Source organism: Lates calcarifer, linkage group LG12 (genome assembly GCF_001640805.2).
Source record: "Lates calcarifer isolate ASB-BC8 linkage group LG12, TLL_Latcal_v3, whole genome shotgun sequence".
Lineage (NCBI taxonomy): Eukaryota > Metazoa > Chordata > Actinopteri > Centropomidae > Lates > Lates calcarifer.
The window spans coordinates 9,120,900-9,147,600 of NC_066844.1; the positions used below are offsets into that span (position 1 = coordinate 9,120,900).

A 26,701-nucleotide genomic window follows, 5' to 3' on the forward strand; every position below is an offset into this window, starting at 1 on the left:
ACTGAGATGGGAAAACAATAGACTGGAGCTGGACAGGAAGACTGCCACTGTATGAAACTAGCATCACGCTGGGCAAAATATGTGTCTAATTTTACAACATTTGGGGTCACAAGCATGCAGAATCTTACTGTCACTTACCCACAATGCTTCATGTTTTGTGGTTTGTCCATGCGAATAGCCAATTTAATCTTGAGGTCACTGTCTGGACACCCTTTAGATACAGTCATCTTATGGAGCTCTGACTGCTTTGGACTGTTAGGAGTTGGGTGGAGCACAACCTGGGCATAATAATATGACAACAATGTGTGTGAGCTTTGCAGGATAACTGAGAGTGAAATTATTTAGATGAAGTAAAATTGTTGTAGTCATTACTTACCCTCCCCAGCTCCTTATCTTCCAGAGCCAACACTCCTGTGCTCTCAGTGAAAAGCTTCACTTTGACAGCAGGTAACGGCTGGGTGGTGGTGAAGTCGCCCTGGGTACCCCAACTACACACACAGACACACAGACACACACACACAAACACAGAAAGCACTGTGTTAGAGATGATGTCTCTTGCTCTGTCAGCATGTGACAAGCTTAGCTGCTGATTACAGCAGACCCTGCTAAACCAGAACTTGCAGAAGACAAAGTTAGCCACTAGATGGTTAATATACAGGAGCGTTTAGCAGCTAAACAGCCTCATATGTTTCTCAAGAGTTGATGGAGACCAAAGGGGAGCTAAAATGAGGATGAAAATTAGATGTATTCATTGGACAGCCAGAGAGACAACCCCAAATAAATACTGATGTGGTCTGTGTCTGCTAAATGTGAAAATAAGGCACTGTTTGCCAAGATATGTGCTACATCAACCTCCAAAGGAGATAAGATGTTGATATCGGATCTTTGTAAAAGCCGCTCTCAGCTGCCTTAGGAAAAGATCTAAAGAGGAGACTCCTAATTGAAGTTTCAGTGCCATTTTGAGGATACCTCATGTTAAGATATTTTTGAATGTAACCCATAAAAGGTAGGAAGTAAGAATAAGATAGTTGCAGTGCATGCTGCCACACCTGCATCTGCCTATTAAGGCTGTGAACAGATATCTATTATGTTGAAAAAGAGGCCGCTGGGGCTTTTCATGTGCAGCACTGCCATATGTTTCTTTGTTGTTTGCAGTGGTGTTGCTGGGAGGCCTGTGGCTGTGCAGTGTAACGATGTTCCCACTGGAGAAATCAATTTAACATCCCACACACACCTCAGATGTTATACTCAGATCCACTACTGAGCAGAGGACACAGAAACTCAAGAGAAATGGATGACCACTGCCAAGTCAGATAAATTTCAAAAAAGCAGTGATGGTCAGAGGAGAGAACTATAGGCTTTACAGCTGTATTTCATCTATTAACCCAGCCTGGCACCATTGAAAAAATATTGCCAGAATCATCAACTGCAGAAAAATATGAATACAGTTGCTGTGACACTACCCATAGGTCTTTCTGTTGAAGGACACTATAAAGTAGTAAGCTACCTAACTAGTAGTACTAGTACTAGTAGCTAGTGGTGAATTAGACAAAGTCACTGCTATATTCCTGAAATATTGACTATATCTGCTGACTATAGATGATTACCCATCAGTGTGATTATGAGAATGTCTGGATTGTTAAGATCATGGTTTGGTTTGTGTTGAGATAGCAAACTGTTTATTTTCTTAAAAAATGCAAGGTGCCCAAGTCCTATGGCTGCAAAACAAGCCAAAATCATCACTCCTCCATCTCCATGCTTGACAGTTGGTATGAGGTGTTTGTGGTTTTTGCCAAATGTGGTGCATTATGGCCAAACATCTCCACTTAGGACTTGCGTCTGTCCAAAGGACATTGTTCCAGAAGTCTTGTGGTTTGTTGAGATGCAACTTTGCAAATCTATGCCATGTTGCCATGTTCTTTTTAGAAAGAAGAGGCTTTCTCCTGGCATCCTTCCAAACAAGCCATACTTATTCAGTCTTTTTCTAATTTTTGCACTTTGCACTGGACTTGAAGGTTCTTCACTGTGTTTTTTATCAGTAGTGTTTTTATTATTATTCCCAGTACTTATTGCATGCATTCGACCTCTTATCTTAAGTCTGTTGATGCTGCTGGAACTGTGAATTTCCTGTACAGATTAATAAAGTATCTATCTAATCTAATCTAATCTAATTGTACTGTCATCAACATTCAACATGCTAACTGAGGCCTGTAGAGTCTGAGATGTAGCTTTTGGGTTTTTGCAATTTCACATGTATCAATGGTCAGTACATACAGGTGACCATTTACATCTGCCAGAAAACAAGGCCTTGTCAGATTTTTGTTACACTTCTGGAGTGTTTATGTAAGCAAGTTGACAGAGAAAAGCAATGTTTCCAGCCAGGATCTGGTCTCCCGTGTCAGCTATTTTCCCATCACTTACTCCAACTGTACTGATGAAACAGATTGAATTATTAAACAGTAACAAACAAGACTGAATCAGAAAAACAGGAAGTGTAAGAGATGAGACAATGAATGAGTGGCTACCATGGAGACGAGATGTGACCTGTGGTCTTACATCTGACACTGAAGCTGTGTCAGTTTTATTGGCACTGCTACTTAATTATGGAAATAATCATGTAACAGGAAAGCTGCTTTGTTACCTCAGTGAATCATGAAATTAAATGTTCACCCCCTGAGTCTAAACACTGTTGAGAACATATTTTCTGACAAACGAAAGTTGATCTTTAAATTCACATAATTACACAAGCATACTCTTTCTGCCATCTTACTACTTTCATATATGATTTAGGCAGATTCCATATAACAGTGCCTTTTCTCATTTGATGCCCTGAAACACATCTGAGGAAGTGCGATAAAGTTTGTCACTGAGATGGCACAGCCTGAGATTTACAGCACTTGATTGAACATGCAATTCTTGAAACCACACTTAAAAACTAATGCTGAAAGAGTACTACCCTGACTATAGAGACTGCACGCTGAATGACATAGGATGTGGACATGTATCAGTGGTCAGTATATAGAACAGGTGACCATTTACACCTGCCTGAACAACCACAACCACACATTAAATTAAAATTTGAGTCAGCAACAAGAGGCAACACAATCCCATTAAAACGCTATATGCTAACCACACTACATAGTGCATTCATATTTTATGTTGAATACACCTTCAGGATATACACATCTATTTGACTAGCAGATGACAGTGTGTGTGTGTGTGTGTGTGTGTGTGCGCACGTGTGTAGTGTACATACGTGGGTTTTGAGGCCTCAGCCTGGTCTGTTTGTAGTTTATGTCCTCCCTCTACCTCCATGGTACAGTAAACAATCCTGTTTGGAGCCAGCGACTTCAGACCTTGAACCTCCATGATCACTACCTGCAGCACACAGAGATGTAGTTTAAACACACAAAGGGGAAAAGAGATAAGTTTACATAGCCAAACACAAGAACAGCAACTTAGAAAAACGAAGAAAATAAAGCCAGAGTTGTCTCTTATATTTTGAATGACAATATAGCTGGTCAAACAACAGATGTAGATGTCAGTGACAAGCTATAACTGCATCTTTATACTGTCAGACAATTGCATGTGTGATCATTATATTTGAGGTTAGTGCCCAAATATAAGCATTAAATCAAATCCCTTTTTATACTTATGAAGCATAAACATAAAAAGCTATGTCAATGTTGACACCTCTATTACGCGGTTGGCTGTGTTGAAATACTAAATAAATCATCAAAGAGTGAGTTAGAGTGGAGAGACTGGAGCTTGGCACCAAGCAGCAAGAATATTTACAAGCCTAGCTGAGATATGCACCAGATGGTGGCAGTATTGCACAATTCTTTTGAACTGAAACAGGATGAACATGATAAAGAAAAAGTGATTGAACTGCTTTTCTGTTGGGTTTGTTTGTTTGTTTGTTTTTGTTTGCTTTCTTATCATTAAGGTTTGGGATTTCAATACCTAATTAAATGAAAACAATAAGCCTGTTTTAGAGGAAAGTAGTGGTTTTCATTCAGTACCATGGACTTGGCCTGATACACCAGGATATCATCACTCATTTATTTGCACTCTCGATTATCTTTCATTAACTAACAAAGTATACAACCTAGAAATACTGTCAAAGACAAGCTGTTGTGTCAGTTTAACATATCTGTGAACATATCTATGAGGTGACAGGCCATCCTGAAACTCTTGAACTAGTGAGAAACTACTTAAACTATAGTGTTGTAAATGTAAAATGAATTTCCACAAAGACTACTATGTTTCTCTAGTTTGCAAACTGGGATCTAAAGAAACAGATGTTGCAGCTTTTATGCAATTACAGAACAACTGTAGAGAGCAAGAAAAGACAGTATGTTAACTGTAATCAATGTTTGAGCCTCCACAGTAACTATTTCTTTGGATTTGAGTCAGCAGAAGTGTTTTATTTGTTTGCTGTCTCCAAAGCTACTGGATATATTAGTTTTGGTTGTTTTGGAGGATGAGAACAGAGTAAACTACACTGTTGCCCTGTTTGACACCACCTTTAGAATATGCTATAGTAGCTGCAGAGAACAAGAAAAATATGTACACTGCAAACATGAAGCATGCGACATAGCCACTCAAGAATGTTCTGCAAGAAAAAAAATGTTTTGCATTTACATTTGTTTATCTCAAACTACTCAATCTTGACTGGTTAAAGCTTGAGTTGTTTGTAGCTGCCGTGTAGTTTGTCCAGTGAGGTGTAGGAAGTGTTTACATTCATAGAATTGTCTAGGCTTACTGAAACTGAAGCTTGTCTTGAATAAAAGTTTACTGAGAAGAGAGATGCTCAAACTGTGGGCAGGTGCTGCCAGGCTAAAGAAAAACATTCATTGTACAAAAGATAGAATTTCTCCCACCTCACCCACATTGTATTTTTCAGACTGGAAGAGATGGAAAAGTGCCTTTTTTTCTCTGAGATGCTAGAAACCATCAACAGTGAGGCAGTAAAATAATCATGGTGCTGCTGGACTGTTATGCCTGCTCAAGTTTTGGACAGGTAATTTATCATCTTAATGTTAAGGAGATACTAGGCACTAGGTACTTTTCATGTTCAACAGATGGACCTATAAATGTGCTATGATCATCACAGGTTCTCAAGTGTTGATTATTTCATTTATTGTTGTTATCCTTGACCAAAAGGTTTAATTTGAACTATAATTTTGAATCATGAACATGTTCAACAACAAAGAATTTTGAAGTTAGAAATGTTAATTATTCCTTGTGACCTTTTACAGATGAGTTTTTTGTGGTATCCTGTTCCCTTTCTTTTGATGGTGAGTTAAGCTGGACTAAATCTGAAATGATTTGTACTCTTTCTTCCCACTCAGAAAATACTCAGCTTTGGACAATCAGGAGCTAACTGAACTGTGATCCATGAAGCTTTCCAACATATTGTTTGAAACATGCCTTGTGTGTCTTTGGTATACATACACTTTGGGCTCCTAAACATGCAATGTGCATCTTTGGTCCATTAATTAAATTTAAGTTTACATTTAGCAAATCAGTGGTGCAGTGGTTAGCACAGTCACCTCAAAGCAAGAAGGTTCTGGGTTTGAGCCCTGGTTTGCCTGGAGCTTTTCTGTGTGGAATTTTCATGTTCTCCCTGTGCCTGCGTGAGTTCTCTCCGGGTACTCCAGCAAGCTGCTCGAAGGTGTGAATTTGAGTGTGAATGTTTGTTTGTCTATATGTGTTGGCCCAATGTCAACTGTGAAACCAGGCACGAGCCCCCCCACAATCCTTAACAGATAAGCAGTATAGATAATGAATGAATGACTTTAGCAAATCTCACTGTATTCCACTGGCACAGGGTCAAATATAAGGATCAATTACGTTTGAGGGGCTTGTTCTAAATTTTGTGGAAATCAATGATTTATTTATTTTTAATCCTCATACTTGTTATGTTTGAAGTGATCCACGTGTCCACAATCCAAAGGAGTAATTAAACATCATTAGGTATTATTTTAGATATTATTATTTTAGCTCTAAAAATGGAACAATGTTACCAAAGCATTACTTTATATAAAAATGTCTGTGCTGCACACTAGTCATATTTCCTGTTCAAATCATTCTTCTTGATACGCTGCTAAAGCTTCTCCTTATTCTACTTTTGTAGAAAGTGCCTGAAGAATTATTAAACTGTAAATGACAGACTGCAATACATTTCATCTCATATATTCATACTCCCCAAAGGATGTACCATTTCTATTTTGGAAAGTCAGGCACCAACCCAAACTGTACACACTGCACACAAGTTGTTACTTAATGTAAAAAGTATTTTAACCTGTCTGAGAACATCCATGCTCCCATTAGAATTAGTCATTAGTCATTTTTGTTTTCTGTATTGCCACTGTCAGGACAGAATTTACTTTGGTTTGCCCAGACAGTCTGCATAATTATATCTTTTTACCATATCCACTGCTGTAACAGAAAAAGTAAAAACTGTTTGACAAACCTCCAGGGTGAAGGACAGAACCACGTCAGATTTGGACAACGTGTTCTCGTCCTCCTGGCCCATGTCCATGATTGATGTGTTATGGCCTCGTTTCAGCTTCTGCAGCTTAAATTCTCCTCCCTTGGATACCGGCATGCTCTCCAGGTTGGCCATCAGCAGGTTGACAGAAGATCGCAGCTCCTCAATGTACATTGCCTCCATCTCCCTGGAGGAAAACCTGGGAAACCTTCCACCATGCTAACCAAAGCAGGAAGACAGCCAATTCATTAATGAGCACTATCCACAGAATGTTCAAAATAACCGCATAAAACAAAGTAACACTGTTGTAGAATATATTACAATGTAATGTTTTACTGTGACCTACCACCTTCTCAGGTAAGCAAAATCTAAACTCATGTTAAACATTAGTAAGTAAGATAATCATGCAAAACAGAAAATCTGAATTGGTATTATTTCACACATTCAAAGTTAGATGTTTTCCATTCAAATGAAAATCAAACTGAATTACAGTGATAAACCAAGGTGGTGAAATTGAATCAATGTCAAAAGCCTGGGCCTGCCATTCATTCATCCACCGTTTGTCCCTTACCCGAGCAATCTGGTCTGCCATTTGCAGGCGTCCATCCAATTCTCTTCTGATCTGTGCTGCCTGCTCATCAGGGTTGTCAAGCTAGGGGAACAGAGACACAATGTTCTTCTGAAATGGAACCACAACAATATATACTACATAATAATAATTATAACAAATAAAACAGATAAGAAGAGTCGAGATAAAGGTACTGTACTGAATCAAACGTTTCTCTTTTTCTGTGTAACTTGTCTTTACACAATGCTTTTGATGGAGTATTGGCAACCATTTTGAACTAAAACCAAAATATAAACAATGCCAAAAATGTCTTTGTTTTGTCAGTGACCAAAAGCAGAAACATAAGATTCTGACCCAGAGGAAACATCATCACTCAGCTGCTGCTGTAGAGTTTGAACTGCCTTAGTAATATTTTCTTTTAAGTAATTAACTTAGAGTTCATAAATTTCCCTGCCAATATTTTTTTTCAGTACTTTCAAAGTAATGTGTTTTCAAATGTTTATTGTGACTGACTACATCTGCTCATAAAAGCATGACTAATGCACAGTATTTGTGGTTGTGTTTGAAAAGTACCCTGTGGAGTTTTTGATCACTAGTAGAGCAATGTCTTTTTGAGTGGGTCCCAGTTTTATTGTGCATTTGTGTACACATGAGCATGCAGGTGGCAAATTTAAAGGGGTATATATATATAAATAAAACAGAGGGAAAAACTGTTCTGGGAATTTAAAGAACAAGTAAAATCCAGTTTGTCAGAGGGAACACGGACAAGAATCAAACAGAGTTTGTATGTCACCATTTGTCACGTGTGTTTGAAGAGGATTTTCAACCTCGACCATGCCAATACCAGAATTTTGTTTGGACAGTCCAGAGGAATTTACTGTTTAGCAGCTCAGTGCACATGTAATGACGTTTGAAGACAAGTGTATTAATGTCACATTTAAAAAATACCTTGTGTAGTCCAGTGTTTATGTATGATTCGTCTCCTCAAGAGACAATGTCCTGCTAACCTGCTTGTACCCATAATCTCAATGAAAATGCCCTTGGAGGATATTATTCATACCATCTGTCAATACCTTCCCTTTCCAGTTCATCAGTGGCTCTTTCCCTAGGCCATGGAATCAATAATCTCTCTGCAGCCCTGCCTGCTGATTAGAAAGGAGCTGGCGCAGGTTAATGGTAATGTTGTCACACACCTGTGTGTGTGTGTCTGCATCTGGAGTACAAAGGTATGTTTCACAAACCAATGTACATTTGTGCGTGAAACACACCTTTGCACACAAGAGAGTGAGATCCCTGTGGTGCATGTTAACACCAGATTTTTGAAAATGCAAAGTGGACTTAACACTTAGAGAGTAGAGGTCATAATGCAGGTCAGTTAGGTCATAGATTCTGGCTTTGCTAATATGACTGGGTGTCAACAGCCATGCTAATGGATTTATAATTCTGACTTAAGCCTCTCATTCTTTTGAATAAGGCCAGTTTGGGGATGAAGCAGTGGGGTTACCAAAGCAGAGGACTGAACAGTGCAGGTTCTGCCCCTCAAGTGAAGCTCACTACTACCAGGTGCAAAGAGTGCAGGTATGACAACTATGACAACTCCATGGGGAATATTTACTAAGCCTCTCCCAAATTAGTTTCACGGTGCAAATGTGTCACTGCAAGTTCTCAATTTAGTGAAGTATTAAAACTAAAACTAAAGATGTAAATGAGCCTCTTTGTACTTCATTTTTTGTAATTACTTGCAGAATCTCTATGGTTTGGAATTTATTTGCCTTCATTAGCTCAAATTTTTGTAGAAATGCAGTGTATTTGTCACAGAGTTGGGGGAGCATTGTCAGCATTGCTATTGTTCAATATGAGACAGTCCACACAACCAAGATATGAACACATTCAGCACTTTTTGTTCAACAAATCAGTTTCATCAAGGTAAGCATCTTGTTTTACCTTGCTGTGCTCTTACCTATGAAGAACCATTTGCAGTGGTCAGTTTGGCTTGAATGGTTGTGGTTGTTCATAGCTCAGCTCAGTACAGGTATCCACACCACTATTGAAAGATTTATATACGCTTGACTTTACTGGACTCATAGTAAAGTCACTAGACTTATTTGCTTCCTTGGAAATTATTTTTTATCCTTTTGCATACTGGTAATTGTAGCATTGTAGACAGGTAAATAGAAAAAAGAGAATGGATAGGTACAGGCGTCGGATTGTTTTTTCTCTCACGTACACACACACACACACACACACACACACACACACACACACACACACACACACACACACACACACCCTCTCACCCGTCTGTCCCTGCCATTGATTTTCTCCCACTTGGCTGTATTAACATCTTGCCAGAACACCCACCCCTGCTGTCACCACTGACTGAGGAGCACATTTGAGTTACTGCTGTCTCCCAGGCATGCACCACATACACACACACACACACACACACACACACACACACATACATACATACACCATGATATGCACCATAGAATTTACAAATCAGAAAGTGTGCAGAGCAATACTATGTATGTAGTCCTGTCTCTCTGATACCCAGAAAGGAGACAGCACACACAAACACATATAAGACAGTGAACATATTGTGTCAGATTGAAGACATGCATGGTTTTCTTTTCTGTTCTCATTTTGACGTTGAAAAATACTGAATTTCACTGTCACTGAAGTCCCAATCTCAGCCTCCACTGAACAACCTGGATTAAACTCTCCAAGAAGCAGCAGGCTGTCCTTTACCTAAAATAATCTCAAAGAAGTCATGAAAATATTTCCTGAGTTTCTGTCTGCTTCATCATGAGTCCTTCATTTTCATCTACTATTAGCGTGACTCTCAGGTCCCTGTAGCAGTACCTGGGTTGGGTTATGTGTTGTGACAAACACTCTTAGCAGTGTTCATGTTTGGCTTAGTTGCTACGTTTGACTCTTTGTGGTCACTTACAGGACCTGCACAGAGGTACTGGAAGTTATACTCTGTTCATGTGCTGTGGACAGCAAACATGCACATGCTTACATGCTCCAGTAACAGGTCTTATGCAAATTGATTCCACACCTGCCCACAACAAAATGGTGAACTCAACAGCAAAAAAGGGATCCTTTCTTTGGTGTATTTGCCTCAACAAGAAAAGGAGGTCAGAGAGAAGAAGACCAAATCAGTGTGTGCAATAGTTGATAAGAATAGGACTAAGGATGAGGAATACAGAACTAACAAACAGTGCATGAGACAAACATCCAGTTTGCATTCTTTGCACAGTAGACAAACTTGTAGTGTGTACAGTCTGCACAGTCAAATCACCAGAACATCACCAGAAAGCTCAGTTTCCCATCTGTGTCTACACCAGATGTGTTCAGGCACAGTTTTATTGTAGGTCACCTGTGTTTTGGCAGCACTCACAATTGCTGTTGCTCTGTGCATAAGTGTAACAATACACTTCAGGTTGCAATAACATACATATAGCACAAGTGACAGCCTATGTAGACAGCTGTGTTATAACTCTCTCCCTTACTCCCTCTTTCTCCCCTCACTCATTGTTACATGTCCAAGAATCTTCCTGTGAATATTCACTTAAATATTAGTTTAGCCTTTTCAGATAATTATTAAGAAATGATTGGACCTGTGAAATAAAGCATTACCAAAGTTGGTACAACAATGTCACAGAGAATGGTTAAAATGGCATAAAGGGTTACACACTTTAGGACTGGCTTTCCCACCATCTGAGGGAAAATATTTAGCTCCCTGCTGTGTCTTGATCAGCAGGGAACAAAACAGGAGCGTACTGAAAACCTCCAAAACAACACAGCCAGTTATTCTGCTCTCCCTTGTGTACCTACAAATATGTTCCCTTGAATTTTAGCTAAGCTTTTTTTTTTTCTTCTGACTGAGCTCAGCTCCTCTGCTACTCTTATTAAATATTGTAGAGTTTTTTCAGAGAGAGGACCAAGAGTGAATAAGTCATATTATCCTCCGAACAGGAGAGGTCACACCACGTCAATTATATGGAAGTGGTTTGTTTATCTCAAAAGCAATGATGCCCAGATACAGTCTGCAAAACGTGTCACCGATTAGTAGCAACCAAAGATGGGAAACACAGCATAGAGAGTATGAAAATGCTATTTACAACTACACCAAGGTCTAGTAAGGCTTGTGGGGCTGTACCAAAACAAAAAAATATTGTGTTGTCTTTTGCCACCATTGCCCCATATGAAAAGTGATTGAAAAGAAATTTGGATATTACAATTGAATTTGCATTATTTTTTAATGTTTAGTTATGATAGATAAAAATTTGTTTGCATTGTAAATGGTTATTCTATTTTTGTTAATAAATTATATTCTCAAAGTTTAACTAATGAGCCCACTGGTTTATTTGATTTTATTTTTCAATTTTTTGCCATATTGCCCAGCCCTTTGTGACATAGTTAACCATGACCAGTGTTGGGTAACGTTACTTTTAAAAGTAACTTGGTATGTTACAAAATTAATGATATTAAAAAAGTAACTTGCTACGTTAGTTACCTACTGAGAAAAATAACTTGTTAGAGTACTTTTGCGTTACCACAGTGACAGCTTTAGCTGAACTACTATACTTAGCTTGCAGCTACTTATCAACAAGTACAACTTGCATTTTGCACTGTGATGTTCTCTTTGTTTTCACCCACAGATTCAAAATAAAGTGAATATTTACACGGCGTAAAGGCTATCCTCTCTAACATCTAGCTACCTGAGCTACACCTGCATACTGATACACTGTAGGATGGGATACACTCCACTAGTATGCTAGTGGTAGGAAAGAAACATATTGTGCAAATGCATTTTCATATTGGTTTTGTAACGTACTGCTTATTTGAAAACATAACTGACAATTATTTTAATTAAAAAATCAGCTCGTTAACTTACTAATTTCAACAGAGAAGTAATCGTAGTATTCTAACACATTGCTTAGTAGCACATTACCCCCAACACTGTCCATGACTATAATCGTTGCCCTACCCTATCCACAACTTCTAACTTTAACAAAGTAGTCATTTTAAGCTAAATTTTAAATTTAACCAAACTTGAACCATAATGTTGTCACATAAAACAGATGTGTGGTTTGGACAGTGAATTGTAGGTGCTGCTCTGTCAAAAACAGAACAGAAAAACAACGCATTTAGTTGTTGAAGAACTTGTCAAATGAGGATGTATGTATGCAGGAATACATTCTGAGAGAGGGCAGTGCTTATGACTCACGACAGCCTTACATAGAAGACAAATAAGTACCAGCTGTCTAACTTTCAGCTTGAACTCCTTTCTCAAGCTCTCAACTTCTGTCACTTTTCATGTGAATTACTGGGTGAATTACTGGGTCATTATCTCTATTAAACTTCTATCTCCATTAAACTTTCAAGACACCCTAATTTTAAGGACCATACAAATTACTATGTATGTTTAAGCCAAATAACTACCATACACTCACCTCAAAATTCAGTGCTTTGCCTTATAAAATATAAATCTGTAAAAATCTCATATTAATCATGATTTCACTTGTAAAGCAGTCTTTTATACTGGGACTTATTTCTACAGCAGGGATATATATTCCATCTGTGTAATTGCATGTTGGATCAGTTAGCAGGACAGATGTCCCACCTACAAATGATTCTGATTGGACTGTCTGCTCCATGAAGGAAGCCACATTTCTGATCAACAAATTCTAACTAGGTTGGATAAACAACTATGTTAACTTTACTATGAACTTGGCAAGATAAAGCTGAAACCATGAAATGTGTGGTCCCTGGGTGTGAAAAACGATATGGTTGCTACACATTAGAACACGTTCAGTTTTCTAACTAATGCAGCCAAGTGTAGGTTGGCGCTTGGCCATCCAATATCCAGAATATAATATCAACATATGTGTGTGCAGTGGATGTTTTACTGTGAAAAACTACACTGGGTAACAAAGGAAAAATGAAAAATTTACATAAAATGTCTTAGTAACGCGTTGAGCCACTACAAGCCACAAGAACAGCTTCAGTGCCCTCTGGCATTGATTCTACAAGTCTCTGGAACTCTACTGGAAGAATGGAACACCATTCTTCCAAAAGATATTCCCTCATTTGGTGTTTTAATGATGGTGGTGGATCTCTTTTCCTGGTTTCCGTCAGTAATCGTGCTGCACCGTTTTGGATCAACTGGAGAGTCTTTAGGGACTTGTTGAGGAAGCCAAATAATAATGAATTGTAATAGTTCAGCCTAGAAAAAACAATGTGTGCATCAGAAATGACCATTAAGAGTCCAGCAGGGGGACCAGTCGTCATGACAACAGATTAAGGCTGTCTGTTCCTTATTGAAGCAGAAACTCTGTGAGCCAGAGTTCCCCAGTGAAGGAACTGTGCTCAGCTCACTGACCCAAGCACTCCACCCGTCCCCTTCATCACCTCCAGGCACAGTGTCCTTACATGCTTGTCAAGCATGACATGGACAAGACAAAGCTAACTCTGCTTAAAGGGAAAATTCCACATTATTAAAGGACCATTCCAGTAAATTCTGTGTGCTTATAACTGTAGTTACATGACTATCACTGAGACTGGGATGGTTACAAATGACTAAATGACAAAGTAATAACTACACTGGCAATATGTGGAAAAAGTCAAGCATCTGAATAACTTCCAAATTCGAGAAGATGAGTGTCAGATAAGCCAAAGGGAAATTCTAAGTATCAACTGAGCAATCTTACAGCGGCTAAAATATCCTTTTTGTCTATTATGTGCAACATTGAAGTCCAATTTTTGTTCTTGTAGGTTTGTATACACCAGTAACAACAGGCTAAACAGTCTATTTTTGTACTTAGCTGTTCTAATTATACCTGCACCAATGGACACCAGTGTGCTACACAGGAACTCAGTTGCCAAATTCACAAACTATAGAACAACATTTTCCATATATTAAACTGAAAATTGCTGTGATTGTTAACCATGCTGGCAGTTGGAAGTCTACTATGTCTTTTTTTCAGCATGAGTTTATCAAATGCTTAAAGCACAAATAAAATTCTTACAAAGAAGGCAAGTGTGGGACATTTACAATATACCAGCCTATCTTGTATTTTGGAAAATTTAATATTCCCATTTTCTATGTTTTAAGACATTCCAAACAACATGTGGTTTTAAGACCTGCCACATAAATTAGTCAGTTTTGTCATAGTCAGTTCAACTGCCAATTATTTGACACATATGTGTTTTTGTTGTGATGTTCTCTCTATTTGGTACTGTTCAAGTCAGTCTCTTGTTCCTGAATCCTCAATTTACCCCACATCTCAGGACACTGAGTGCTACCTGGCTCCATCATTTAGCAGTTCTGTGGAGCCTTTGCACCTGCCCTCTTCACCCAGTAAATAACAACTCCCCCAAGCTGCTCCCCCACCCTCTCTCTATTCTGCTGTCTGTCTACCATGCTACCTTGATCTCTTCTCTTTTGTTCTATAACTCATCACCCTCCCCTTCTGCCTCTATATAGTCACTTGTCACAGTCTGTCACAGTCGACAGAGAGTATTGGGTGTCTGATGGCTGCTTTTTGAGCTACTAGGCTCTTGTGAGACTTTGTGAATGTAAAAAGACACATACAAAAGGAATGTAATAGTATAAACAGCATCTTACTGATACCTAACATGCAGTTAGCTCTGATTTCTACCGCTGTTTAAAAAACAATGGAGATTATACTGTATGTCACCACTGCTTACAGTACTGGCCCAGAAATCACCTGACCAAACCTGAACCATCTTGCTGTGAGGCGACAGTACTAACCACTGCACTGCCATGCCACCACCAAAATGACTGTGGTGGTTTCAATTATGTTAGAAAAAGCTGACAAGAAACTGTACCTGGTCCAAACATTGACAATTAAACTAAGAATACTGACAGATCTTCATTATCGGTATCAACATTTGATTATATTAATAATCTCTCTGCTTCCTTATCTCTCCCAATCTCTCCTCTGTTTTCCTCTCTCCAGTGATTTAAACAAGTTGTTATCCCCTCTGGAAGGATTAACAGGCCCAAACCTGATAGTGATAAAAGGAAAAGCAATAACTCACCGTTAATTCAGATAAGGCAACAGCAGTTGGCATGACAAAGGAAGTGGGTGTGTGTTTGGAGGAGTGAGGGGCAATAGCCAATATGTACAGTTGCTACAGCAACCATAAACAAGAGGATAAAGAGCACTGGGGAGTGTTTGCATATGTTTGTGTTTTGTTTTTCATCATCAGTACACATTTTATATCTCTTTCTCACACACACTGACAGCACTGAGGTTAAACGCCCAGCTTATCCATGGAGATGTTCAAGGCCTCAGTTTGACCAGGACAGTAACAGCTCTGTAGTGAAGCAGTTCTGGTTAATCTGTCTTTCCTCCACCATTTGTCTTATCAGAGCAAATATGCACAGAGAATTCAGTGGCTCCACAACAATACTGTGTGCTTGAACTGGATTATCGATCACAGCACACGTCCAACCCCATCTTGTTCAGTTTTCATGAACAGCAAGCTGGGAGAGAATTTACACACAATTGACACAGAATGGGAATACAAAATTGAGCAAATAAAGTGGATAAAGCTGTGGAACACTGCAGGTAAAGGCACACTCATGTTTGCAGTTGCATCTTTTGTCAGTGATAAATTGGAAGTGCCGCTGGAAAAACTGTAGACAGAAGGGCAATGCTTCTGTAACTGCATCTTGGCTCTAAATTAAATTTAGCGAAAGACCTGTTCCATAGGGTGTGTGAATAGCATGGCTGCACAGGACCAGCACCACTTACAGTGCTACTGTGTTTTTTTAATGAGAGTTTTTTCAACCCCAAAACATAATTTCTATATTATGTCTAAACTAGAGCTGCCACAATACATATATTTTCACTATAATTTCAAACTATAAAATTTACAGTTACAGTTAAATGACAATCACAAGTCCCTAGAGTCCAAAATGTAGTCTGAGTAACTGTCAATGAAGACTAAGGCCAGTAAACAGTAAACCATCGTTGTGGTTTGGCCTTTTGTTCATACAATAACAGCACTGGGGGCCTGAAAACACAAACTTTTGAAACCAGGTTCCACAGTGTCATCTTTTGAAAATGCCACCCTTAACATCACCAGAAATATACAGTTCTTGTGAAAACTGTGACAACAAAAACAAGCAAGGTCTGAATTGTTAAAACAAGACTTTGTTGATCACTTTAATGTCCTCAAACAGTCCCATAGCAGTCTCCATCTCCAGCCTAACACCCACTCATGGCCACGAGTGGGCTGCTTCAGCAGACTGCTCTGCCTCATCACCTGGCTTTTCTCTGCATGCAACACAGACAGTCTGCACTTCATTGACATCGTGGATATCTCTTCGGCGCAGATGATCTCCATTTGAACAAAGCTTCCACTTGGGTACTTTCTGCCACCCTGGCATTCAGCATCTACCATCCCCATGCTCCCAGGTCCACATGCCTATCACATGATCACAATATGCGCATCCATTGGTCCAATGCTGACCCGTCCGTCAGAGACTGATATGAAAATGATTCCACCTCATACATTTGCTATCAGACTTGTACTATTAAATGTCACTTTTAATATTCCTGTCATTAGCAACAGGCAGCTGCGGGAAAACACTATTTTTCTGTTAATATTTAGCGATTGCTTAAGCCTTCTATACATCCACATACATGTTCCTCTGTGTTCCTCATACACATGATTTCAAACTTAAAATGACTCTTTTCTCCTTTTGTAAGATCCCTCAATAACAAGAGCTTTTTTAAAAAAATCCATGATATGATTAGAGCAAAATATTCACTTTTTATTTATTTTCCACCATGCTATATACTAAGAGAACTTATTAGGTACAATAAAGCAGTGCAGGATGAGAGACAAACCTAGTTTTCCAATATTATCTCAGCCAACTATAATGATCCAAAAATACTATTCTCAACAATGAATGACATTTTAAATCTGCATTCAACCCAAGACTCAGCAGACCAGGCCTCCACCACTAAATGTCAAGAATTTCTTTAGAGAAAAAATGATAATAGTAGACTCAACACTCCAACCAGTCCAGGAAATAATAGTCTCCCCCTTAAAATCCTCCACCAAGTATAATAACTAGCTTAGATATAATCACTGAGTATGTACTACGTAAAACTGTCAATAGTATGAAACCCTCTACCTGCTCCCTTGACCCTATTCCAGCTGACCTTTTCAAGAGTACTTTTGATAGACTGTTCACACTCTTCATTATAAATTCCTCCCTACAATCATTTTCCCTAACCCTTTTAAGACCACAACTGTAAAACCTTTACTCAAAAAAACACTGATCCTCCCTGTTTCAGATAGATAGAGATCTACCTTTACTACGCAAGGTTTTAGAAAACAAGGTTTTAAACAATTACACAAACTACTTTCTGAGAATGATATCCTCGAAAACCTTTGATCTGGCTGCAGAGCCAACCATAGTACAGAGACAGCTCTCATCAAAGTTTTAAATGATCTTAGAATGAATGCTGATAATGGGAAATATCTGACCTGAGTGCTGTTTTTGACACTATCAACCATGATCTTTTACTTAGCCACCTTGAGAAATGGGTTGGTGTCTCTGGCAGAGTTCTAAGCTGGTTTGGAGAGTGTATTACTGAGAGAAAATTCTTTGTCAAAATTGTAGAACGCACTTCTGAAACATTAACTGTGGATCAAGAGTAACAGAGAGACTGTTTCTGAAAAAAAGATACTGTTAAAGTAACTTGTAATTTAGGTGTGCTCCAATTATCCTTAAGCATATACTGGAGTAGTTTGCAGCTAAACCTGAGGCAGTCAGGATGAGGATCAGCACCTCCAAGTCTGAGGCCATGGTTTACTGCTAGAAAATAGTGGAGGCTCCCTTCAGGTTGGTGGTAAGTTGCTGCCTCAAGTGAAGACTTTCAAGTATGGGTCTTGTTCACAAGTCACCAGCTTTGGGTAATGACCAAAAGAATGACATTGCAGATACAAGCAGTGTTTCTTCCGTGGGGTGTCTGGGTTCAGCCTTAGAGATAGGAGCCAATTAAGGTGGTTTGGGCTTCTGAATAGGATGCGTCCTTTTCCAGACATGTCCACCAGGGAGACCCCGGGGTAGACCCAGAACTCACTGGAGGGATTACATATCTCATCTGGCCTGGGAAAACCTGAGGACCCCTCAGGAGAAGTTGGAAAACATTGCCTGGGAGAAGGACATCTGGAATACACTGCTTCACCTGTTTCCACTGTAACCCAACCCTGCATAAGTGGAAGAAAATGAATGGATGGATGGTGACCTGAACCTTTTATTGATTACTGAAACTGTCATTGATTTTTTTTTTTCTATCAGCTCATGTACTGATTGTTTCAGCACTCTCAGCACTGTGCTTTCCAGTATGTTGTTCCCAGTCTATTGTGATCAGTTAGAAGCTTTCAGAGGATGCAGACTCCACCACAGCCCTAATGACTAAAACCCATCCGATAAAAAGGAAAGAACCCTCTCTGTTCTTCCCTCACTACATATCCGCTGCCTTGGCCCACAATTCAATTTGTCTCCCGGCTCCAGCCATCATTACTGCCAAAGGCACATTCATCAAAAGAGATGTGCCTCACTTTTTGACCCTGCCCATCTTCATATGATGTGTGCAGTTTGTTAGAGAGCAATCATCTCATTTGCTGCTCTGAGACATTCACTGGCCTGTTTGAAGTAATGTTACAACCAACATGGCTGCAACATGCATATACATTTCTCACAGACACAACCACATAACACAGCAATTTTTTAAAATATTTTTCTAGTCTTTTTTTCTTCCCGAACTCCCAATGACCACTAAAGCTATAAGATTAACTATTGAATTTATTTGTGCGTTTGTTTAGTTTTATTTACCTTATTTTCTAATCTAAACATTATCACTCAGTATACATCAAACATATGAATAGGTAAGAGCATCTTCAGTCCCAATGTTTTTGGAAAACACCTCTAGATCAGTTGTTAAGGACTAAAATGAGTCATTTTTAATTTTTGTGACATGCACCTCTTGTGACCAGTCTGATGAAATTATTGTTGTTTCAATCCAAAATCTCTGAGATTTGCTTAAAACATGCACAACATTTTGGCAGAGGCATTAACAGATTGAATCTTAAACAGATTAGTATTCAGTAACTGACAACAGGGCTCAGTAATACAAAAAAACGACATGTTAAGATTAAGACTTTTTAGGTCTGCCTGTAGGAAAAGTAAACTTATACTTATCTGAATATCTCTAAGGTTAAGCCATAGAGATATTGAGCATATGGCTCACTGTGCGTGGGCCAAGCAGAAGTCACTCCACTAATGAGGGCAGTATCATGTTGCTTTGAAAGACGTTGGGAGGGGGAGCTCTCTGTCTGGCTCTTCTTCAAAAGTATCTGACCTGAACCACAGGCGGCAAAAGATCACAGGGGGGGGGACAAATCCCATCGCAACTGCCATAACCTACATCTGTGCTTAACTGGTTCCAACTGGGGTTCTCTCACAGGTACACATACAGTACACTGCATTTGCCTGCTGTGTAGCACCAAAGTCAAGACATATGTTTGTGTGGCAAAGGATGTTTCAGCATCTCAGTTAGCACAGGGATTTCCAAGCTCACAATGTGGATTAAAGGATTACCCCATGCAGTATGCTGTGGGTTTAGATTTGAAGCTTGTTCAAATGATGTGCATGTGTAAGGCATACATTAAAAAAAAAAATTGTACAGAAGTTACTTAGTGTCATAATGTTATCTTTTGACTCAGCAAGCCATCTGTCAGTACTCCCAGAGGGCTTAACAAACTGTGGAATTATTTCATTTTGAGTTTGAGGGACTTGTTGAACTGAAGCCTCAAAAATCATTGCCATCTACGCTCCTTATCAAAGCACTTTAATAGAGTAATGATATGCCTTTGGTGAGATAAGTTATTTAACTACAGCTTGATACTGTTGGATTTTAATTGGCAGTTATTAGCCACAGACTGCAGTTCCCGTACCGAGAAGCCAATATTTACTCTCAACACTAATAACTGGAAAACACATGGCTCATTTGGTGGAAATTTCTTTGTTTCTTATAATGCCTGGACCTCCCTTCCTGTCTGCCTCCATCTAATCACCACTGCTATTTAAACACTCCTTCCCACACCCCAATTCTTCTTCCTGTCCTCTATCTCTTTTCTATCCTCTCTTCTCTTTTCTGCTAGGAACCTGAGAGGGACTTGATGAACCTTAATATACTGGAAATACTGGTATTCTACTGTTAATTTCATGTCCATAAACAATTTTTAGAATTTCATGTCTGTTTCATGTTCATGTCTGAGCTGTCATTAGTTAAATGAAGAATATGTAACAGATAATTGAAGTACGTATGTTGGGTCAAAACTGTAAAGTTTTGATGGTGATGCTGTTGCCTATTACTGAGCTCCATCTGCACTCAGTGCTGTTCTTCACAAGATAATGAACAGGGTGCTGAGGGGGGACTCCTAAAACCACCACTGTCCTTTTCCATTTATAGTTACAGTGTTGCTTACCAGCTCTGCTTACCAGCCACTGGGTTATAGCTTGGTATACCTGAATGAGGAGAGGAAGACATTGCACTTGAAAGTTTAACAAACAGCACACAGGTCCTGTGCGATGCATCCAAGACTGTCTCCCGTGCAGTGAATGACACAGTCCGAAACAGGGCTAGACAAACACAGTTAATCTGAATGAACAAAAAGTAACATCCAAGGGGATTCAGTGCCTACATTAGCTGGCTAGGCAAACAACCTTCCATTTTTCAACTGGAATACAAACTAACAGCATGATGAGTCCTCCTAAATGCTGAATGTTGCTGAGAGACATGCAGCTTAAGTCACTACTGATTGATAGTTGGTAGTAGTGCATGACACTCTCCAATCAGTAGTGTAACACAGCAGGCTGACAGCCCTGCCAATGCAGGGTCACAGATGTCACAATAGCACTTGGCACTACCTTGTAACAGGGTGAATGCTTAGACATAGTTTTTACAAATGGAAAATGGAAATGGAAAATATGCACATGTTGTATCATTATAGTTTCTATTTCATGCCTTTATCACTAGACTACTGCAATTCTCTCCTTTCAGGTCTAGCAAATAAAACAATAAATAAGCTTCAGTTAATCCAGAATTCTGCTGCATGAGTGCTGACTAAGACCAGAGAGAGAGAGAAAAAATTATGACCATTTTAAATTTTGTACATTAGTCACCTGTTTGCATTGATTTTAAAGTTCTTTTATTAGTCTTTTAGTCTGTCTTTTATTAGGCACTGCATGGTTTTGCACCAGACTATCTACAAGAGATGCCCTTGATTTCAGAAGCAGGAGGACCCTTCAAATCCTCTAGTTCCTCTCTTTTAACTTTTCCAAAATGCAGAACAAAAACAACTCTTTAGACTCTTGTCGCTTTTTGCTCTCTTTGCATAACAGCTGAAGGCATTTCGTACATTACGTTAGTACATGAGCTGCATTCCAACTTCTGACTACATAATTCTGAGGAGCTGTGACAAATATAAGCACACTCAAAAATACAACTATGCTTGATTAAGTGCACCTTTAATATACTGTATCTATAAACTATGTTCACAGCAAATAGCAACAAAAAACAACAAAACATACGATCAAAAGAAACAAAAGCCTGTCTCTAATAATATCATCTTACAGTTAATGGTAGATGAGTACAAATTTACCACGGGATCAAATTTATATGTCTAATAACAGAACTGCACAGTTGACAAAACCTTTCACACAGCCATGTGTGTCAGAGCTCAGAAATAAAAATAGCATACGTTAAAATGATAACTCATTCAAGATTGCAAAGTAGCCTCACAAATGTAGAGTAACAGCCTTTCCACTGCCAAAAAAACCTCTTACTGTCCCCTCCCCCATGTCTCCTTTCAGAGCTGTATTGCAACAGACAGCAGCAGATTTCTCAGCTTACAGCTCATTAATTCAGAGTGGTTACTCCAGAAATGGCAATTGTCCATGACTAGAAAAGGGGGGAAAAATTCAATCTTGTGCCTCAGGATGACATGGAAAGAGGTTTTCAGGATATATTGTGATATACGCAGTATATAGTGACCAGAAATAACACCTGTTGGATGTACTGCAATTTCCCCGCAAAAAACATTCTACTGTATATTACTTCAAATTTGCAATTTTTCTTAAAATCACTCATTTGTGAAGTGCTGTGTGTTGATCTGTTTGGAAGCTGTACAGTGGCTGGACATGGTATTGTTTTTGATGGTGCTGTAACACTACTTGACTGAATTGGTCGCTATGTATATAAGGTTATATTCATTAACATTCACAGACAGTCACTGTCACAACAAGTCCTCCAGCCTACAGTCACATAATGCCTTCCAAAACAACCCATGTGAGTGTTTTCATATCCTCCACCTACGATTAAGGTTTGGTTAAGTTTGGGCAAAAGTGCCATGGTTAAAATCATAACACCTACTGAGCATGCATACCAATTAATGCATCTTGATGAGCTCTAGCAAAGAGCTGACAGATGGACTTTGGCTTGGGAAAAGGTCAAAAATTTACTTTTGTTTTCTAATTTCTCATTGATCACACCAACATATCAGTGGGCACTTTATTAGGTACCCCTGTAAAATCCAGCGCAACACAATGCAATGACTCAGCCATATATTTGCCGGTTGCAAAGATGTTCAGTTATGTTTGACGCTGTCAGAGAGGTATTAATTTTCATTGTTTTATTGTTGACGTTGTAGTTTGCAGTGGGGACTGCATTATCCTGAGAGGTGTTTACCCATTTACAAACACAAGGGGAAGAGAATAGAAGACACAACACTTTTCAACATAATGCAGTCCAGCACAATACTAACTATGACCTCAATAATAACCATAATTTTATTAAAACCTTTCAATAAGGATTATAAGCTTCATTAAGGTAGAACATAGCATAATAGCAGATCTGTTTATTGAATTACATTGTAAAGGTGTACCTAGTGGCCAGGGAGTAAATAACTTTCCACTATGATCACTTGCATTTATATTTTATTTAATGGCCTTTTAATTTGGGCAGCTCAGTGGTGCAGTAGTTAGCACTGTTGCCTCACAGCAAGAAGGTTGTGGGTTTGAACACCAATTCACTCGTGGCTTTTCTGTGTGTTCTCCCTCTCCCTGTGCCTATCTGGGGTCTCTCTGGGTACTCCAGCTTCCTTCCACAGTCCAAAGACATTCAGGTTTATTGTTGACTCTAAATTCCCTGTAATGTCCCTATATATCAGCCCTATGACACACTAGTCCTGGGTGTACATTGTCTCTCACCCAATGTCAGACAACAGTTTGTAGTCCTAAAACCAAAACATTTATTTAAGGCTTGGATTCTCTTGCCAGATTTCTTGCTTTTTTTTTTTCCCTCCCACAGAATTTGCAGCGTATGCCTACAAAATTTTCACAGTTCAGTGTGCCAGTTCAATGTGCCACATTAATTGCAGTTTGAATGTTATAGCTGTTAAATGTTAAAGCTGCACATATGTATCAGTTTTCTATATTTATTGCTCATGTGGCTCAAAGACTGTTTTAAAAATGTGTTAATTTTCTGAAATTATCTTCTTGATGAAATATGATTTTTCCTGTTACCTACTATGAATACGACCCACCATGCTGATATTTTTAGGACACCAGCAAAGAGATGTCTAACTCTCATGTTTATGGGTGAAAATTACTTTACTGTAATTAAATTACTAACTTTTCTGCTTCACATTCATATATTTTGGTTGTTTGCAATTTTTTTCAGTAGATGGTTAATCAAAAACTAATCAGTACATTTGTAATGATTGAAAACATTGCAATATTTTTTTTCTCTCAAAGCTTTTAGATCCTGAGTGTGTGAAGAAATTTTCAATATAGCTCTTAGAAATTTCCCATGGCCTAGTCAGGTGATTCAGTGTGATGTCCCAACCTTAATATTGAAACTACATGCTTGCATGCGTCATTAATGTAGATCTACATTCATGCTAAAATGCTTAGAGACAGAAATGGCTAAATCTCCTTATCTTTGTTTGTAATTACGAAAAACACTGGCTTAGTCTGGGCTGCAAAAGAAATGCTTTCAAATCTAGCCGGCTTTAAGTGGACATACTGCACTCTTACTCAGCCTCCCCCCAGCCAATGTTGGAATGAAACAGTAGAGGGAACAGAAAAGATAAAAAGACAAAAGGAGCACTGGCAGTGAGCAGGATTCACCCCACCCCCCCAGTCTCTTCAGTGATGGACTGAGCACTGACAAAAGACTGGCTGAGTACCTGTAGACCAGCCTCCAGCTGCAGACGTCTGGACACCATTATTACCACATCACTTTGCCTTTGCAGCCCAGCTCTCAACCCTATTATTACCATTACACTCTGCATATATTAATAACTAATTTTCCATTCAGCAGCAGAGTTTCCATTGAAGCAATACCCAGCACTTTGATAGTGGATCATCTATGTATAGAACCTTGTTTTATTGTTCCTTCCCAAAGCTCAGACTGCTTCTCTGCATTCAGTTTGCCACGAAACCTGAAAAACCTCCACACTAGTTTTGTTCTCTGTACATTAAGACATTTGATGTTTTAAAAATGAAGTTTGCATCTTTTGTTTCATCAACATTGCCATCCTTTGGTTTGTATTATTTCATGGTTTGTTCTGCTTGAGAAAAGCTGTTGCTAAAAACTGATCACCAAAAATGCAGAGATGCTGCCGTTTGAGACAGTGCACAACAGAAAAACAACAGCCTTGGGTTTTGTTCAGACAACCCATATTTTCATTTTCCTGACAAGCAACCTATGTCAGTGGTGAGAATAAAAGCTTCTCTTGAAAATAAAGGTGGAAATATTATGGCAGAAAATATTTTGTTGGCTTTTGTCTCTCTAACACCAAAGACCAAATGCCCTACCAAATCAGTGTTGGTAGTTAAGTTGGCCTAAACAGACAGAGACAAACCAGAAAACTGTATAAGCCTTTTCATTTAAGGTGGTGTCACCACAACCGCAGGCAGTCTGTTATACTCCAAGTTTATTCCCTTTCTTTGGCATGCTTAGCAAAGCATAATTTCCACAGAAGGCTGTGCAAATCCCACAAATTCCCCATTGGTTACATGTTGTTTTTAATAGTATCCGTAATGAGAGGCAGATTCTCCCTGGCAGGGAAATTCAAAGAACTGATAAATAAAAGCAATGCTGCTTTCCTCCTGTATAGCCCTTATGTCTGGTAAATTTCTGATCAGAGATCGGTGAACCTGGTGAAAACAGTTTGGGGAGCTGCTGACTGTTTGCTCCTCTGGAGCTGCTGCTAACGGACAGCTCCTTCTGAGAACAGTGACAGTTGGACAAAGGTTGAAGTTGGCGTGGATTAATCAGAACAGACCAACAGACCAGATCAAAAAGACTCATTCCCCACTCACATCTCACTTTTGATGTGGATTCCCAGTAAGGCCATCAATATTAAAATCATTTACAGTGAAGTTTTCATTCATTTCAAGTCCACTCCAAAATGAACAGCAGTCCAGTACATTGAGGCAAGAGAAGGACACAGGATAAAAGATTTTGGAGCATCCTGGTTTTAGACCTCTTGATCACCATCCACATCTATTTGTTTTTTCTAAATTCTAAATAAACTGGTTGACTTTAAACAAGTGAGCCAACTGAGTTTTGCAGGTAGGACTAAGAATGGGAATTCTAGGGAGTCTGGATGAGACTGATGCAGCTGTTCAGGGTGTTATAAATCAACATACTTTTCATATGAAGTTCCTACCAATCACTACCACAACTTCTACATCAGCTGAATATGACATTTACTGGATGGATATGTCAGCCACTATTGATCAGTTCAGACAATACAATAACCTCTCCCACACAAACAACAGGTACTATGAACACAATGTCAGATTAAATTAAGCGAAAGGAAATTATCTGAATGTCAAACTAATTTGAATGAAAAACACATGGTAAAACAACTCTTTTAACCTGCACCTCAACTTTGTGATTTGAGCCAAAGGACACACTCAAGTTCCTGTAGAGACATTGTCTCAGAAACACTGTCTGAGAACAAACTGAAGAGGACAGATGAACAGACATGTCATACACACATATTCAAAAATATAAAGACATTAAGACATGTTTAACAGACTAACCTGGCAGGCATTATAAAGGAGTTGGTGCTCGAACTTCTTGATGCCCAGGATCTGCTGAAACATCTCATAGAGCTGGTCTTTGCTGAGGATGAGCTCGGAGGCAGCACTGGCTGTCATCCTCTGCTGGTGCTTCCTGGGGTCCTCTTCACCACGGTAGATGGTGTCAAACTTGGCAATCCAGGAGCTCAGCACAGTCTCTTTGCTTAGGCCATCGATCTCAGGCAGGCTGCGCACCCTCTTCTCTATGTGCTTCTTAAAAACCTCCCGAGAGTCACTGGCTGAGCAGCCACCACTCTGCACCATCCGGGAGACACGGTCGCTTTTCAGGAAGACCTGCAATCAATGAACTGATTTATGAATTGACAGATTGGTTTGGTTTATTCAGAATCCAAAAGATTTCTGATTGACATATTCTGTATGTTTATACTCGCTTCATTCTGAGGATGGATCTTGGTTT

At 39.1% G+C, this 26,701-nt stretch overlaps 1 protein-coding gene across 1 annotated transcript in view; it reads right to left on the bottom strand.

The window, feature by feature from the left end:
* cadpsa (Ca2+-dependent activator protein for secretion a) overlaps positions 1 to 26,701 on the bottom strand; it is a 200,178-nt gene that overhangs the window by 143,108 nt on the left and 30,369 nt on the right. Inside the window, 6 exon segments of the mRNA XM_051074773.1 lie at positions 139 to 278; positions 377 to 488; positions 3,257 to 3,378; positions 6,479 to 6,715; positions 7,068 to 7,148; positions 26,245 to 26,577. Coding sequence (XP_050930730.1) covers positions 139 to 278; positions 377 to 488; positions 3,257 to 3,378; positions 6,479 to 6,715; positions 7,068 to 7,148; positions 26,245 to 26,577 — 1,025 coding nt within the window.